General features: G+C 39.8%; 1 protein-coding gene across 1 annotated transcript; it reads left to right on the forward strand.

The window, feature by feature from the left end:
* Positions 1-7374: 7374 nt before the first annotated feature.
* Positions 7375-15183, forward strand: LOC139119161 (poly [ADP-ribose] polymerase tankyrase-like). Its single transcript, XM_070682826.1, has 2 exons — positions 7375-8455; positions 10809-15183. The coding sequence occupies exons 1-2, from the start codon at positions 8440-8442 to the stop codon at positions 11618-11620; spliced, it is 828 nt and encodes a 275-aa protein (XP_070538927.1). The 5' UTR covers positions 7375-8439; the 3' UTR covers positions 11621-15183.
* Positions 15184-17182: the final 1999 nt, after the last annotated feature.

Genomic DNA, 17182 nt, shown 5'->3' on the forward strand with positions numbered 1-17182 from the left:
CCACTTTATGTGTATCAATGGGCCTTGAATTTTGCAAATCACCACTGGGGGCGCTATTTTGACCTCTAGCTCAAAATTTCCGTGGACTTGCCCACACGAAATTTTGATCAGTGTACAAGCTAAAGCTGATTATACACCTGTCAATGGGATTTGGGCCGCTGAATGTTCTAAAGTAGGAAAATTTAACTCAACGCTACCATGGTCGCCTATGGGAAATGAATTAGTGATCTTGTGCCAACTATCGTTTTCCATGGGGGCAGCCATTTTGTACTAACATGTGATTCCACGCATGCGTGTAGGTAGAAAGTCGTGAGTAAAATTACTCAGTCGGGCGCACACGGTGAGTAATTTTCCTCGCGAGGAAAAAAATATCAAACATGTTGGATATTTTACTCAACGCGCAAAAGAGTGATGCAACGCGCAAAAAATCAACCGCACACGGGGAGAAGTTTGCTGAGCAAAAATCCTTTTTACAACGAAGAATGACAGAAATCACTTCTATTAACAAATGTTAACAACAAATGCGGATAAATATACATATTGCTGAGAAGTTAAAACTCTTTCTCAGTATGCCATGTAGGCATGAATAAGCAGATCTATAGAAAATAATGAAAAATACATTGTATAGCACAGACAAATGCACAGCGAGAAAAATAAAATAAAATATGGATGGAAAATAGAAAACATTACTCTGCCAGGAGATATCTTTTCAGATGTTTTTTAAACTGATGTATATGTTTTATGGCTGAAGGAAGGGAATTCCAATGCCGAGTTGCTGCATACTTAAAGTTGTGATGGTTGACCGTGAGCTTTACTTTGCTTTCGTTTTCAAACATACATCTCAAAAAGCAAAAGTTTCTTGGGGGGTCGCTATCCTCACCGTATTTAGGCTGCATTCACTTATGCATATGGTGGTGGGAATTGAAAATTCTCGTGTTTAATAGTAGAGAAGGAACTTGAAGGTCTTGCTGTGTGCATAAAGGTTTTTTGGGGGTCTGAAAATATTTTGGTTCCCTATTTTTACATTTTCAAATTCCAGTTTGCTGATAATTCAATGATATCATCCTGTAATGTCCGAGTCCCTCCCTGTAGAGATTTTATCTCGAAGCGCCCCTCACGCGGCCAAGGCGTGTGAAGGTCATTGACGACTCAGATCGTACGAGAAGCAGATAAGAGATAGTGTGATAGTTTAATTAATTATTGGTTAAGATTTCAATGAGAACAATCGAGAACGGGATATTCCATGGTGTGATCTTATTTAATCTTAAGAAACAATCAAAAACTGGCGGGGAAAATTACCACGTGATAACTTTTGTAATTATGTAAGTCTTGAGATGTATTTAACTTTATAGAGAACTTAGACTAGAGGATTAGAGATCAGACCTTTGACGGTGAACGATACAGTCGCCATCTTATAATAAAGTATACGGTTGTGCTACGATCTACATCTTGGTGCGTCAGCTTCAGTTACTGAAAGCATTACGATCCAGACTGGTACCTCAACTCGTAATTCCCCTAACTACGAGCATGACAATCCAACGGTTCTAATGTAAAATCCGGAATAATTTTATCGCATTTCATGACTTTTTTAGAAAAATAGCATGAATGCCATTGAATTTTCATAAGATAAACAGCAAGAAGACCTTGTAACGGGACAGGAGCTGCAACTGTTGACAGTGTTTTCAATATCTCTATGCAATGTATCCAACTGTTCATTCCTGCTCTTTCCCTACAGCATGCTGAAACACCCAATCTTCAGTTTGTCAACAAAGCCTGAAAATGTAAACACTCATTGGTGAATTAAGAGTCCAGACTAAGGTCAGGGGTCAATGATACAAATACATGCACAGTACACGTATGCAGACTGTGTTGGCAGGCTGAATACTGGACAGTTCAACATGCTGCAGGGAGTAGAACAAGACCCCAGTTGATAAACTGAACAAAAATATTGTCAATATTATCAAAGCTGCAGCTACTGCCCTGTTACTGCCTATGGACAACTGGGACTGTGTCACTGTCATTTTATATCGGCAGTGACAGAGATAGCTCTGACTCTGATGTAGTTGAAGAAGAGTTTGAGAAAAAAATATAAATAAAGGAAAAAAGATTGGGTCACCTTGCTTGATTTTCTGCAAACCTACGACGATAAGTTTTTTTTCACGAAATCACTTAAAATCAATATATAAAACCATTAATTTCGAGTTCATGCCGCACTGAATGAAATGTTCACATTCTCATTATACGATAACACAAAATTAAAAATTTTAACAGTATTCTTAGTTTAAATGAAAATAAATGTGTTAACTTAATAAACGGAATTATATATTTTTTACCGAATTTGTCATTATTATCAACAAACATTCGTAGATTTAAAGTTCATTTATTTATTTAATGTAATATTTCGATCTTATTATCATTATTATAGCATTGTGTGAAACTTTTATAAGTAGCATCTAGGTCATATATGTCCTGTACTTAAAAGACTATTTTTTTCGATATAGGTCGCGGTGACCTAACTCATTATTTGGCAAAATGTAGCCAGAAATTTACAATTTGCAGAATCTCTCATGATCGTCAATTCGGGTGCTCTTCAGCGGGCACCATTGACCCGGCCAGATTTCATTTAACTCAAGTTGGCTTAACTAATAAATCCAAAAAGTCCAATATGATGCTGAAGGAATATGGCTCTACAAACTACTGCCGACAACATTTCTATAACCAGTACAGAACATTTATGCGTGTGTCATAAAAACTAGTGGCGAAGATCTGCTGGCAGAACTGCGCAAATACTTTGTTTACATTTAAGCGCGTAAATCCCAAAACATATTTAGCTATATGATATGATAATTTGGGCGATTTGAAAGAGTTTGATCATATAGATGTAGGGGGATTTGAATTATTTGTGGGTTTGCATAGGATGATCTGATTCAATAGCGATTTCTCCAGACCCCCCCCCCCAGTAATTATAATGCAGTCGTAGGAAATTGCAAAACGTAATTAAATCATAGACTCTCGAGAAAAACGAGAGTCTATGATTAAATATGCATTGGAAAATAAACCAAATCCCATCCGGTCTAAATATCACCCCGAAAGATTAAGTGTACAAATTTGAATGATGTGTGAGCTACATTTTCACCATAATATTGCAAAAGTTAATTACAGATACTGTCGATTCGTGATTTTTAAAGAGGATAGTTGAAAGATTCCTTGAGGGAAATTTGAGCAAAATTTTAAGTCTTTCATTTTGACTTGGTAGTTCGCGCCACGAAACTGAAATACTTCAACTTTTGCTCAAACTTTCAGTGAAAAAACTTGAAACCATTCTCTTTAAAAATCAATTTAAAAAATGGAGTCACCGTGCATATTTTAGGGAACCGTCATTATTTATGGCCTGGGGTCGGAGGAATCTGAGGGGGGTCACTCGAAAAATCGAAAGCTACAAGGGGGATGCTCAAAAGTGGAGAACAAGAGGGGGGCTACTCAATTTTATTGATATGTACTGAAGCATTTAGTGAAGTTATGAATTAATACAACAATAATAGTAAAGAACAGCAATATGTGTGCTTGAGATATGTGTGTTCATACCCGGTATATGTACACACGCACATAATATATATATATATATATATATATATATATATATATATATATATATATATATATATATATATATATATATATATATATATATATATATATATATATATATATATATATCATAATACAGGTGGTTTTAAGTAGAAACTAAAATCTCATTACACTATGTATTTCACGTTATTGTGATCTTCAGACGAGAATGATCAGCTATTCGACGTGGTAAGCCTTATGTTAGAGGCTAGTACTGAGTACATTTTTCAGTATTTCCTGATTAAAGATTGATATACTTGCCTGATAATTCATGAGAAACGTCTGATTTCTATATTCTACATTGTATAGGTTACCGATAGGGGAAATGTGTAAAGCAAGCTAATTCTGATTCTATAAAGTTTAAAACCAGTGGAATGCCTTGACAACTAACCAATCTTTTATTGCAGGAAAATAATAATAAATAATAAATATGAATAAATGTATGTCTGTCGCTATTTTTTCGTTTTCAAAAAAATGTAATCTCTATTGAAATCAGTGAACTGGAATATAAGTTTTGGAATACTGTCTCAGATTTCTGTTCTTGTATCTTTAGATTTCTGTTCCTTTGAGTTTTTATACAAAAAAAATCTGAAAAAAGTACTCCCCAAGTGCCACCAAATAACATCATTTTAATCTCTATTTTTCAAAAGCTCCAACGGCAGGAGGGGGACACCCTCCTCCTGACCTCCCCCCATTGCGCGGTCGCTTGTGGTACTTTTGCACCACATCTTCGCCCTCTTGTAAAAAATCCTAAAGAGAACACTGCATGTCATCACAGCACTGGATACAGACCTGTACATCAGCCCCTGTCACAGCAACGGAACCTCTTTCCGACACAGACATGTACCACAGGGTGTAATCAGGGTCTGTATACGTACAGGGCCTGTCGCAGCAGCAATCCATTTTACTGTATGGATATTTAACGTTTCCCAATTTGTTTTTTTTTTGGGGGGGGTCACTCAAAATTTCTGTAGCAGAGAGGGGGGTTACTCAAACATGCAATGGTTGGCAGGGGGGATTACTCCAAATTTTGGAGTTTCTAAAGCAATTCCTCCGACCCCCCAGGTCGTAAATAATGACGGTCCCTTAGTGAGAGAAAAAGACATTACAAAGTACCTAATAGCCGCTATCCTTGTTTTAACTGTATTGGGAAAAAATAACTTTTCGATATTCAAAAAGTAAGACTGCAAAAACTTTATTTACTTCAAGGGCACCAAAATGAGCCCGAACAGGTGTTATACCAGAAAAAGTAGCGTAAACATTTGAGAGTCCTACTATATGTCCTCGGGGCGCATGTGACCAAAATAGAAGCGCCCTCTGTTGAACAGCATACGCTATATCGTTCTGCAAACATAAGGAAACCCTGCACAAAATAGTACACATTAGCTTACAAATCGACCAACTGGCACATATACATGGTAGCTTGGTGTTTTAAGGGAGCGTTCTGTATTTATATGGCCGGATGTGATTCCAATCCAAATTTTGCCCATAAATAAATAACGAAATACCTGCAAAATAATCATAATTTACTCTTTCAATGACAGGTTAGGATGGATGTCATGAAGTGTTATAATCTTATTTGGGAATACTTTCGTTGAGTTTCTTGAGGATTAATCATGTTCTTATTATAAAGGGTCATCATTTTCCGCTAGTGGTTATGTCGCTCCTTCGCTTGGCTTTCCCGGCAGCTCTTAGGGACTGGTCAGTTTCTTCGGCCTGGGGGGCGGTGGATTCATGGGGTCACCCTGTTTTTGACTTTACTAGTAGGGGGCCACCATGTTTTTGAAATGCCAAATAGGGGGAGGGGGAGGTCAGTGTGTTTTTGAATTTCGACAGGGGCTCATACTTGCCTAAAATGCATCATGCCAGCCACAAATTTTATCATTCAGTTGCATTTTTCGGCGCGCCCTTCGGGCGCATAACTTTAATAATAATAAGACATATTTTTCAGAGCCCCCTCCAAGTGCGAAACTTTCATGCATCAGACATCAGAGATATCTGTATGTTTAATATTTTTCGGCGCGCCCGGCGCAGTACTTTACTATATCAGATATATATGTCAGAAATATCTTGATGTCTAAATTGAAAGTCTGTTTTGCAAATTTAAAGTGTACTAATATTATGAAATCTGTGGTTCATATGAAAAGCATGACAAGTTCCTGATTCTTTTCTGTTTTCTATATGAGAATTCAGTATTAGAAAGCAATTAACATGCGCTAATATTTCACAATCACATTTTTCTTACAACAGTTCTAGACATCTGGTTATGCATACTAGTGTGGAAAGAATACATTCACAGCTCATTCAAAATACTGTATTCAAAGTTTAGAATTGACACTTTTAAGTTCCTATCTTACAACTGGCATGACAACAATTTCATTAAAACTCAGAATGACTGAGTGTTTGTACTAAATTATTGAATTTATATTCCATCTTTTGTTTCCATCTTTTACCTTTGTCGTACACGGGGGGGGGGGTCACCCTATTTTCAAAAGTTAGAATAGGGGGGTCAACCTGTTTTCGTCGGAAGTTGGAATTGGGGGGGGGTCAGCCACTTTTTGACGTCGGCAAAAATAATCCACCGCCCCGGTCGAAGAAACTGACCAGTCCCTCACTAGCGGGCCTGTGAGCCGTTGCGTTCACCCAACAATCTACGCAACAGCCTATCACAGGCACTAACGCGATAGTCTGCTGAAGTTTATTCCTTCAACTTACTATGTCTTGATATTTTTATGCCCACAGACTTGCAGCAAGTCTAGGAACGCAGAAACATGAGAAAATTTACCGACGCATCCCTTCTGGCGCAAGAATATGTGTACAGAAACGTCGATGACGTCACTGATGACATTCTTGTGACAACACTGCCTTGTATATGAAGCGATTGCATCACCCGATCATAACATGAAGAACAGTCTCAAATGCGAGTGCATTTTATGCACCGTGACCCGCTTTGCACGCCTCATGTAATGCTATCGTATTATTATATAAATAATATTATTATATAAACAGTATTTCGATAGCATTTAATGTTATAATATCATTTTTTAGTTTTCGTTATATCATATCCTAACTAAACTCGCCCCGTGACCCCATCTCACACGACGGCCTGCCACCCTAATTCTGTACGGTTATACCATAGGGGTTCGCCTATACACGTCCCCAGGGATGGGTAGGTGTTTTGTTGTATTACTAATATAGCTTTATTCTACCAATCTTTGGTGTTTTGGTCTTTACTTAGCACTGCCCTTGACAATCTTGCGTAAACGTTTTATCAACATGCGCATCTATTATCTGAAGAGTTAGATTGCCTAATGCGCAAAAGCAAGTCGGCGTAAGTTACTAATCTGTGGACGCTGTCACCAGATTATCTTTGAATTACATGTAACTTTGACAAAGTCAACAACGAACGCGCTAGCAAGGTGATACCTTGCTGGTGCGTTCGTGACTTTGTCAAAGTTAAAGGCACCCTTCTCAATCCTAGGTTCTCGCATTAGCGAATGTGTCAACAGCCCATTAACAGTTTGTCATTCTTTTGTTTTCCATTGAATATTTTATCAAGTAAATAATATTTATACTAGATAAATCTGATAATTGAGTGGGGGCTTCTTAATCCGGTGATAATCTCGTGACAGCGTCCACAGATTAGTAAGTTACTGTTGCTTACTTTGGCGAATCAGGCAATCAAACTAGTCAGGTAATAGACGCAACACAGTGACAAAACTTCGCGTAAGATGGTCAAAGGACAATGGCACGGCGAAGGAGAAAAAGAAATCGTTACAAAACCAGTGCTAAAATAAGACAAAGACATCAAAGCTATAAAGAAAGGTTGGTAGTATAATTCTTTATTAGCAATCCATATCATAGTCAAACGTTTTAAAGTAAAATAAATCATAACAAGAAGAACCTTGTGCTGAGACCAAGAGACTACTACCCCCCCAACCCTACCCCTGGGGACGGCCTTTTGTGCAATCCCCTATGGTTATAAAATTTGTTTGGCGCCCGTCTCATCAACATAAGTATTTGTACCGTTAACCACTGAAAACGCATACCAATCTTGGTACATTTAACATTCATGTCATGTAGCGCCGACCTCGTTTATAATATTACGTTTAAACACGTGTCACACAAATATTGACATATGGCGAGGAGAGGTGTAGTTATTTCCGGTATATTTTGGGTCCAGGAGCACAACGACATAATGCTGTAAAGCTTTAATATTTCCCCCACCCCTCTCTCCTTTTATTCTATTGCTGCCGTCGTTTTGTTCTGAACCTTCCATTGTTCTTATATATCATCAAGGTCCCAAAGGGGCATCTTCGCTTGCCACAAGGTCTCTTGTCCGGGCAGCCGTGCGAGCGGACGATCATGCGATAAAGGCTTTACTTAATATATTTCGGCTAATATGTATAAATATATAGGCTTTTAACCGATCGATTGACTTGCACCAGGAACTGACATCACCGAAGCTGACGTGGTGATTTACATATGTCCCATTGGTGTATTTCTGTTTTCTTAGCTTTAAGGGCAAAAAACAATCCTCGTTGAAGGAAAGCTGAATAACTGGCATAAAAGAGCTGACGTATTCAGATGTGTGTCGTATATTATTAATCTTTCACCCTGACACGCGCTGTGCGACCGCAATTTCCCTCACATCGGGTCAAAGGTCATGACGACACGTATGCAGTTTCCACTGAGCGTACCGCTAGCCGCAATTCATACTGGAAACCAAAATAATTGACGTTACAAACTCTCCCATCTGCCTGGTTGTCGTAAGTTTGGCTGATTGGACTTGTCAAGACCATCGCATAGAATATGTCATCTGAGAACGGTACGTTATCGTCGCAACTTTTAGTTCCAAAGACATATGTTTAAAACTCAATGCCGGCTGAGCTGTAATCCGAATCGTATGTAGTGAAAGTACCGTAGTGTGCATCATTGTTTTGGTCAGACACAAAATCTTACTATCGCGATTTACTGTAGTCACCAAGTGCTGCCCTGTCCACACAAACACGAAAGGAAAATTGTTATGGTTGTTACGTAAAACTGTTAGGTGTTCAATAGGCTGAATAGGTATGTAGTCGATGACCTTCGTGGGGGAATGCCCCGCCTCCTGCTCGTGTGCAGACTAACTATAGTGACTTGTGGAAGTTTTGTTTACATTGAGTAGCAAGCTGTGCATGGTGTCTAGCTCTGCGTGGCAGGGCTATGTGTTACCGGCGAGTGTTGCTGCGGATCCGTAGCCCTACCACTCCCTTTGCTGGTTGTGTTGGGGGAAAGGGAAAAGCAAAGGGGAGTGGTAGGGCTACGGATCCGCAGCAACGGCGAGTGGTGCACCACTCGCCAGTAACACATCTAGGAGGCCGTATAACGCCGGTAACACACAGCCCCGCCACACAGAGCTAGGCCAACATGGTGTCAACAAACCGCGGAGCCACGTTCTACGTGTAAAAGGAGAAGCCCTATTGCTTGCTGCAGTTATGCAGCCCACAAGTTTCCCCGGCGATTTTGGGTAGCGGCGGTACTAGGTGAGCACCTGGAGCACTACAAAACCGCGCAGGAAATTATAGTTCCGACTGGTATACTACTCGGAACAATTACGGAATTCGACTGACTAACTCTTCATTCCCCCGTCATCCGAAATCGACGGCGAAAGTTATGGGCTGTGACGGAACAGCTGGAAAATGTAGTATTCTATACAGCGTACCCCCAGCCCCCTTCCCCTCCCCGATTCACTGCGTATAACGTCAGTCTAAACTTGCTAATGCTATCAATAACAGGAAAGGACTACCAAGAAAAAAAGCTTGGTATTTTGGTCCACATTCCCTCAGATTCACTACATGTGATATGGTGGAATGATTTAGTGTGAAGATCTCAATGCATTACAATGATATACTGTTGGGCTACCAGCATGTGTCTGAATATTCATTATTTTGATTGTGAAAATTGGGAATTTTATTCGACGTGAAGTTTTGATGGTAGGTTTTTGTTGTTACCATGGTTTTTATTTCTCTGTACCCACAATTTGCATTTAGTAATACGGTCACATCTGCCGCACGTATCATCTATTACACATCTTGTGCTTAATATAATTACAGGCGTATTCGATCCTACTTATTACATAATTCCAGGCTCGTCTGACTGCCTCGGTATTATCCTGCCACCACTGAAACAAATCAAAATGTGCCACGACCCGCGCGTTGACGTCTATCACGTTTTTAATCTTTGAGCACCACGGACCAATTAATCGTCTTTATCGCCAAGTTTTGATTCTATGACGTACGTATAATAATAATAATAATAATAATAATAATAATAATGATAATAAATATTTTATTATGGTGATTATTATGACATATTTATAATAATATTTCATGATGATGATGATGATGATGATGATTGTTATTATTATTATTATTATTATTATTATTATTATTATTATTATTATTATTATATCATGCATCATTATAAGATCCATGGTTAGAATCTTGGGGAGAACGGCCAGCCTGAGCGGCAGTCGAGACATTTCGCTTGTATTCTATATTGGCAGGTATCTGCGTTTTTATGATTCTTTCAATGCTGCGGCCGAAGGGAACAAGTGCTCGTCCTCTCTAGAAATTCTAACCGCACTTTTTTGAAACAAAAAACGTCACATTACTATCGCTCATTTTCAACATATTTCATAAATAAAACAGTAAAAGGTATTTCCCCAGATATTATATTAAAGAGGATAAGACCCGCTTACATCATGCCATATTTGCGCGTGTGTTGTTTGAAGTGATGTATATACTCTGCTGACGACGGATGAATGCTGATATCACTCATCGATGCCCAGCTGCCGTTTTTTATGCCATACATAAATATTTGATGACATAATTTTTAGCACTATCTTACGAGCCTGCGGGGAATTACATAATTTATCTGTTTACAAGACTGGAGTGCTGCCCATTTGACTAGTATCAACCAATCATATTTCAGTGAGGGAGAAAAATTAGTTGACCAAAGGTGACTAAAAACATTAGTACGCTGCAGTGCACACAGAGGCCTCGACTTCTAAGTAAAACAGTCCAGAGCCGAGCTCGGCCCCGTTATTTTGGAATGCTATTCCAAAACTTCAAGTAGCAAACTCACGGATGAGGTTCTAGACAATCTTTGCCCATAATGTAATTTTGTTTGTTTTCCAGGTTGTGACGACAGTGTTGGAGCTGACAACGTGGCGGAAGAGACGGCGGACGACATCTTCCAAGCCATTAAAGATGGAAACAAGAGTTGGGCTTTCAAATGCGCCAGGCGAATGGACGATTTTCTGATACGCAAGGACGGCCTCAATTTACTGCAGCACGCCGCGTTGTATGGACTTGCCGACGTCGTCACAGCGCTGTACTTTTATTCCGACTTTCCTGAACTTTCCAAGGCGGTGGTCGAGGGTGAAGGCGAGTTCGCGGGTTTGACTGCTTTGCAGCTTGCCGAGAAAGCGCGGAACACCAAAGTAGCCGATCGAATATCTGACTTGCTGGCGGCTGACGAACATCTCAGCGTACTGCATCGAAAAGCACGAATGGGTGACATTGAAGCAGTTAAAAAACTACTGGCTGAAAAGGAGGTTGATGTCAACATCACCGGTAGCTATGGCAACACACCTCTGTATATGGCATCAGCTGCCGGGCGCTTTGAAATCGTCAAACTTTTGATCAGCGCAGGCGCGGATTTCCTCTTGCGGAATTCAAAAGGCTTTGCGCCCGTCCACATTTCTTCCATGATGGGCCATGGCGATGTGGTGCGCTTTCTTTTGGAAAAGGGCTGCGATATCCATGAGTCGGAAAACTGCGATTTTATTCCGCTGCATCCCGCCTCTGACTTTGGACATGCTGAGGTCGCGGACTTGCTGATCAAACACGGCAGTAAGATTGACGTTCCTTCCGGGAGTAAGAGTCAGTGCGCTCCGCTGCACTATGCGGCGGTAATGGACACAAACGTCTGGTGGAAATCCTTCTAGAGAACGGTGCTGACGTCAACTTCGGAACCGACAGTGCTCCAAGGCCCTGCATTACGCCGCCGGGTACGGACATCTCGAGGTGGCGAGGTTATTGGTCGAGCACGGCGCATACGTGAAAGCCGTGAACGAAAACGAACGATCGGCTCTTCATCTGGCGACAGAAAAGGGGCAGAAAGCGATGGCTGAGTTTCTAATAGAAAAAGGTGCCGCGGTGAACGCCCGACCAACACGGACGTACTGCTTTAGAACTAGCGGCTTCAAAGGGGCATTTAGATTTGTTGGAAATACTTATAAAACACACGTCAAGTGTCGACATCAAAGACGAGTACGATATGACCCCACTTCTGTGCGCGGCAGAAAACGGGCACTTTTCGATCGTCGAGAGACTCATACACAGAGGGTGCAGACGTCAACTCGATTGGTCGTCACTGGAATAGGCCGATACACTTTGCCGCCTGGGGAGGGCACGCGAATATCATCGACCTTCTCGTCAGAAACGGTGCGCAGGTGACGGTAGAGAATTTCGCCAAGGTGACGGCACTGAGCTACGCCGCGATGTATGGTCACGAACTGGCAGTGAGGGCGCTGCTCGACCACGGCGCTGAGGTTGATCCCAGGGATGCCGAAGGACACTCGCCGCTGTACTACGCGGCACACAACGGGCATCTCGCCGTCTGTGAGTTGCTCCTCGACAAAGGCGCAGACCCGGGCTTGAAGTGGAACTCTTTCAACTTCAACACGCCGACATACGCAGCCGTAACTCGTAATCACGACGAAGTGGCAGAGTTACTTAAATCGAAAGGTGGTAAAGTGTATCGTTGCCTTATCCAGTGAGACCGCTGTGATGGTGTATTCCCCGTCATAAAGATATCGGTTTTTATATCACTAAACAAAGACTGAAGAAATTGGCAATCTTTAAAGCAGAGAGTGCAAGTATTACAGTTAAACAATCTCATTCTAAAGCACATGCGGGTGGCAAACACCGATAAAGTTTGCAAACTGTCTCGAACTCGATCACTGAAGAATTGTTACTATTTATTTCCATATGAATTTTAGAGGGTGTTTTCTTCCAAAACAACAGCCGGTCGACGCCTTATTCCAGTTTGCTTTCAACCTACTTCCAGTGGCATGCATGAGTAAACGTATGCCTGTCTTTTACGAGAAGTCTAGTTTTTTCTTCTTTTAATCTAATTTTTGACAGAGTTCATTCAGGTTCAAATATGTTGACCATTATATAACGCTTTGTACCATGATTGGAGAAGCTACATGGCCACTGATGACATATATAAGAGAGGTGGCTGTTACGTACAGGGCCCTTTAGTCTATTTAACATATGAAACGTCACGGGACTGCCACGAGGTAAACACTAAAAAGAGGTGTCCGTTCTGTAAGGGTGATCAGTAAGACGGGTTTATCAGGGTTTATCAGGGTCATTCATGAAGTTGAAGAATGTTTTTGCCAGGAATAAGTACAGGTAACTCGGTCAGACGTATGTAGTCAGGCAAGTACCTGTATAAACATAGTATCTACTGTTCGTTCAGAAAAGTAAAACATGTACAACTTGGTAATGGAGCAACCATGGTTTAGTCAAGTGTCTGGCGACACGTACGTCATAAATGTAGAATGGCAATGTCATGTTTCACGTTCACGTTGTAGTATTTTAGAAGATATCTCAGACAGAAGTCACTTTTGCCTGTATGACCATGAGCCTCGGGGACAGATATTCGGACTCACAACTTTTTTTCCATTCTTTTCTAATTTACCACCTGTAGGAGTTCTTGGTGTAAGAAAACGTTTCATAGTCTTAGCTTTTCGAAAATCGAAAATTTTATTTTTCTCCATAGAGTTAACACAGGGATGACGGCCATTTTGAATTTCAACGGTAATTTTTGAGTAATTTGTTTCTCTAGTTCCACAATTTGCACGGTGTCCCCCCGATTTTTATTCTTGATTTTGAAAGAGATTGATTGAAATATTCTTTGAGGAAAGTTTGAGCAAAAAGTTTAGTCTTTCACTTTCAAGGCGCATACTACCTTAATCAGTGGAGAAATATAAGGTTGATGAGCAATGCGAACCTTGAAATAGGATGTCATTCATTAAGTACCACTGACATTACATGACATCTGCTCGTATTGGTCCATCCACACGTCTTCCATCTCCTTGCGTATATTTTTCTATGTTCTAGTAGATTTTGATGAAATAGTGTATTTTTTAGAGCTTGACAAATTCACGGACCCTTACAATGTTTCTTACACAACGAAGAACTGGCGGTCAAAAAGATAAAACACGAATGGCGTCTATGATGTGGGGTTTGAATTTCACGAGCTGATTCCATAGGAACAAGCGCATTTTCAGGATTCATTGCTAGTTATTATTATTATTATATCTTTATTAATCCTCGTTGGGAAATTGGATTGCTCGCCACAAAAATAAAACAGAAGCAAGTCACCACAAATGAAAATACTTAAAAAACATAGCACTAAAAATACATACAGTAAGAAAGACAGGTAGACATAAAAGCATGCACATATATACATCTCTGCATGTTAAGAAGATGTGCGAATGGTCATGTGCACGGTCCTTAGTTTCTATGAAAAAATTTCTGAATTATAGACCGAAATTGCTCTCGGAACAAAAGACATTTGTAACGCTTTGTATTTGTTCGTGGTATTCTCAGTCGTTCACTCCTGTCGATACGTTCATTGTCAAGTCATTGTACAAGGGATGAGTCGTGTCAGATAATATATGTCTCACTTTATCAGTAAGTCGTCTGCTATACAGGTCTTGAATGGATGCCTGGTTTTCCCCTATAATTCTACTGGCTTTCTTAACGATTTTTCTCCACCTGCCCTAGTTATGTGATGACTGTTGGACACAGACTGAAGTCACGATGAGCTGGAGAAGAATCTATTGAATATATAAAACAACGTGCGAATAAAAGCACGAGGAGTGGTAGACTAAAGGGTTGCCGAACATGGAACTGTAAAATATTATGTAGCTCGTAACTACTTTTTGTTAAAGCTTATGGTATTATCGATGAAATCATGGACAAAGAAGTAGCAGCTTTAAGGTGGCTTTACATGAAACAGAGCTTAGTTTGCTCAAAATCACTTTTTTGCAAAGATTCGTTAATTTTCATTAATTTGTCAACCCAATATTAAAATGTTGGTTGGGTTCAGTTTTCAACATGACAAGCAGTCGTAAATTTGGTGAGAAAGAAGCGTACATTTCTGCGAATTTATGCAAAAATGTGTACTCCACTCTAGCTGGGACAATTTTGTTCGGCACTGAAGTTCTTACATTTTGAAAAAGAGTGAGTCATTTAAGTTTTGTTTATCATCAATCTAATCACTTATTTGAATGCCAGTTTTCAATCCCTGCCATTTGAGAATGACTGTAGGCAATGCAAAACAAAATTGTCGGTTTTTCCACATATACTCTAGTTTCAAATGAGACAAAGTTCACAAGAAGTATTAAGTTTATTTGAAATATTTGTATCAGGTTTTCTACCCCGAATATATACCTCTTCATCCTTAGAGTAAACTTTTGCTACCATGCTAAAATTAAGATACTTAGTATGAGGGAGCTCCGTTTTCCTGTCATCTTTGCTCAGAAATATTGCTTTGAAAACTGTGTTGGTAAATACAGCACCACCTTAAAAGAAAACTTACCTTTGAGACCAAATTTGTTCTTCTGTACTTTTTATTTAGCAATAACCGCTTCTCTCTCTCTCTCTCTCTCTCTCTCTCTCTCTCTCTCTCTCTCTCTCTCTCTCTCTCGCAAGTGCACGGAGCAAGTCATCCGATCGTAATCACTTTGCCCACCAACTTTGTATTGTTTGTTAGGCAGTGATATCTTCAGAAAGAAAGAAAGAAAAAAAAAGAAAGAAGAAAGAAAGAACTGTCTGCGTATATATCTTTTATTAGTTTATGGATTTACAAAATTTACAAAAATCTAAAGATGGTTATCGCAATCTGTGTTTTCAGAAGCATGTTTTCTCAAGTTAGAATTATTGAGTGTCTTCCGATCCTTTAATCAGGTTTGATAGGTGTCGACCAGCAGTCGAATTTGGCTTTTTTTTTGAAACAATCCTGTAATGTATTTTGAGGTTTGAAATTGGCAGGAGGTATTTCTGGTAACAATAATTCAAATGTCGTTTGGTTCTGCTTAGACACTAGCGGAATGGAGGGACAATGCACTCCCCGTCGTATTAAGGTAGAACGCGCCTCAGGGACAGATTTTCGAACTCTCAAACTTTTACAATTCTTTTCTGATATACAACTTGTGGGGGCTCATTTTAAAGCTCTTGCTATAAGAGAAAATTTCGCCAGCTTAGTTTTTCGAAAATCGAAAATTTCATTTTTTTTCTCTATAGAGTTAACACAGGGATTACGGCGGCCATTTTGAATTTTACTTATGGGTAAATCTTTGGTTATTTGTTTCTCTAGTACCAACATTTGCACAGTGACCACCGACTTTTATTCGTGATATAGTAAGGTAATGGCTGAAAGTTTCATTAAGGAAAGTTTGAGCAAAAGTTTAAGTCTTAGTTTAAGTCTTTCACTTTCGAGGTGCATACTACCTTAAAGGCCCAATAGCTGAAAACAAGTTCATGGGAATGTACTCATTGAGGGGTGTTTATACAAGTAGAATAAACTGTCCACTGGGACTGCATGTGCAATTTTGAGCAAGATTAATAATAAACGTTTACCCAAACATGAAATGGCGCCCTCATGCAAATAAAGCAAAAACACTGTAAGTCATGTATATATGCATTAGAATCCATGAGAGAAATGCCGAGAGAGTTTGACCGGTTGACCTCGCTGTTAATTTTATGCAGGAAATTACAATAACAATGCTAGGTCGAATGACGCAGTGCCTTGAGGGTGGGATCACCAGTGCTATAGGGGAGGAGTACCTTCCCGATGATGATAAGTGGTGCAGATTACCGTCGCCTAGGTGACTGGCGTATACGCGTGCCAAAAGACACCTATGGTTGATTTCCTGTTGACCAGTCGGATGGCAGAGTTGCAAATACCTGGACTGAACCATTTGGTTTTTTGTGGGTGTCGGTGGTACTTTGACAATATAAGTAAAAATGCACATATATTGAGTTTATTGTCTTGTTTATGAGCGGCCAGTATTTCCAACAGCATAAATTATGTGCATTTGCCCTTGAAGGAATAAATAATTTTCGAATAAAACATCGCGAATGTAACTACATTCGACGTACACTTAAGTGCCCCAAAGAACCATGAAATCGCCCGACTTTCGATTGAAGAGATGAGTTTTGCCAAACCGCGTATACAGAAAAAGTGGCAGATGACTTTATTTTTAGAATCATAGACAGTATAGCGAGATGTAAAAAATGTGAAACAGGCTCCCCACCTAACTATCCTAAATGTTTTTGTGTCGAGTTTGTGTTTGATTCGTTTCGAAAATGTGTTCCTACATTCTTATCCGATTGTTTGTGTTAATGAAATGTTTGTTTCGCTTTGGATATTTGTAGAGAAGTTTGGATTAGTGTGTGTACGGTAATGTTTTGTTTGTGTGGGGAAAGCT

The sequence above is a fragment of the Ptychodera flava genome, chromosome 19, assembly GCF_041260155.1.
Source record: "Ptychodera flava strain L36383 chromosome 19, AS_Pfla_20210202, whole genome shotgun sequence".
Taxonomy (NCBI): Eukaryota; Metazoa; Hemichordata; class Enteropneusta; family Ptychoderidae; genus Ptychodera; species Ptychodera flava.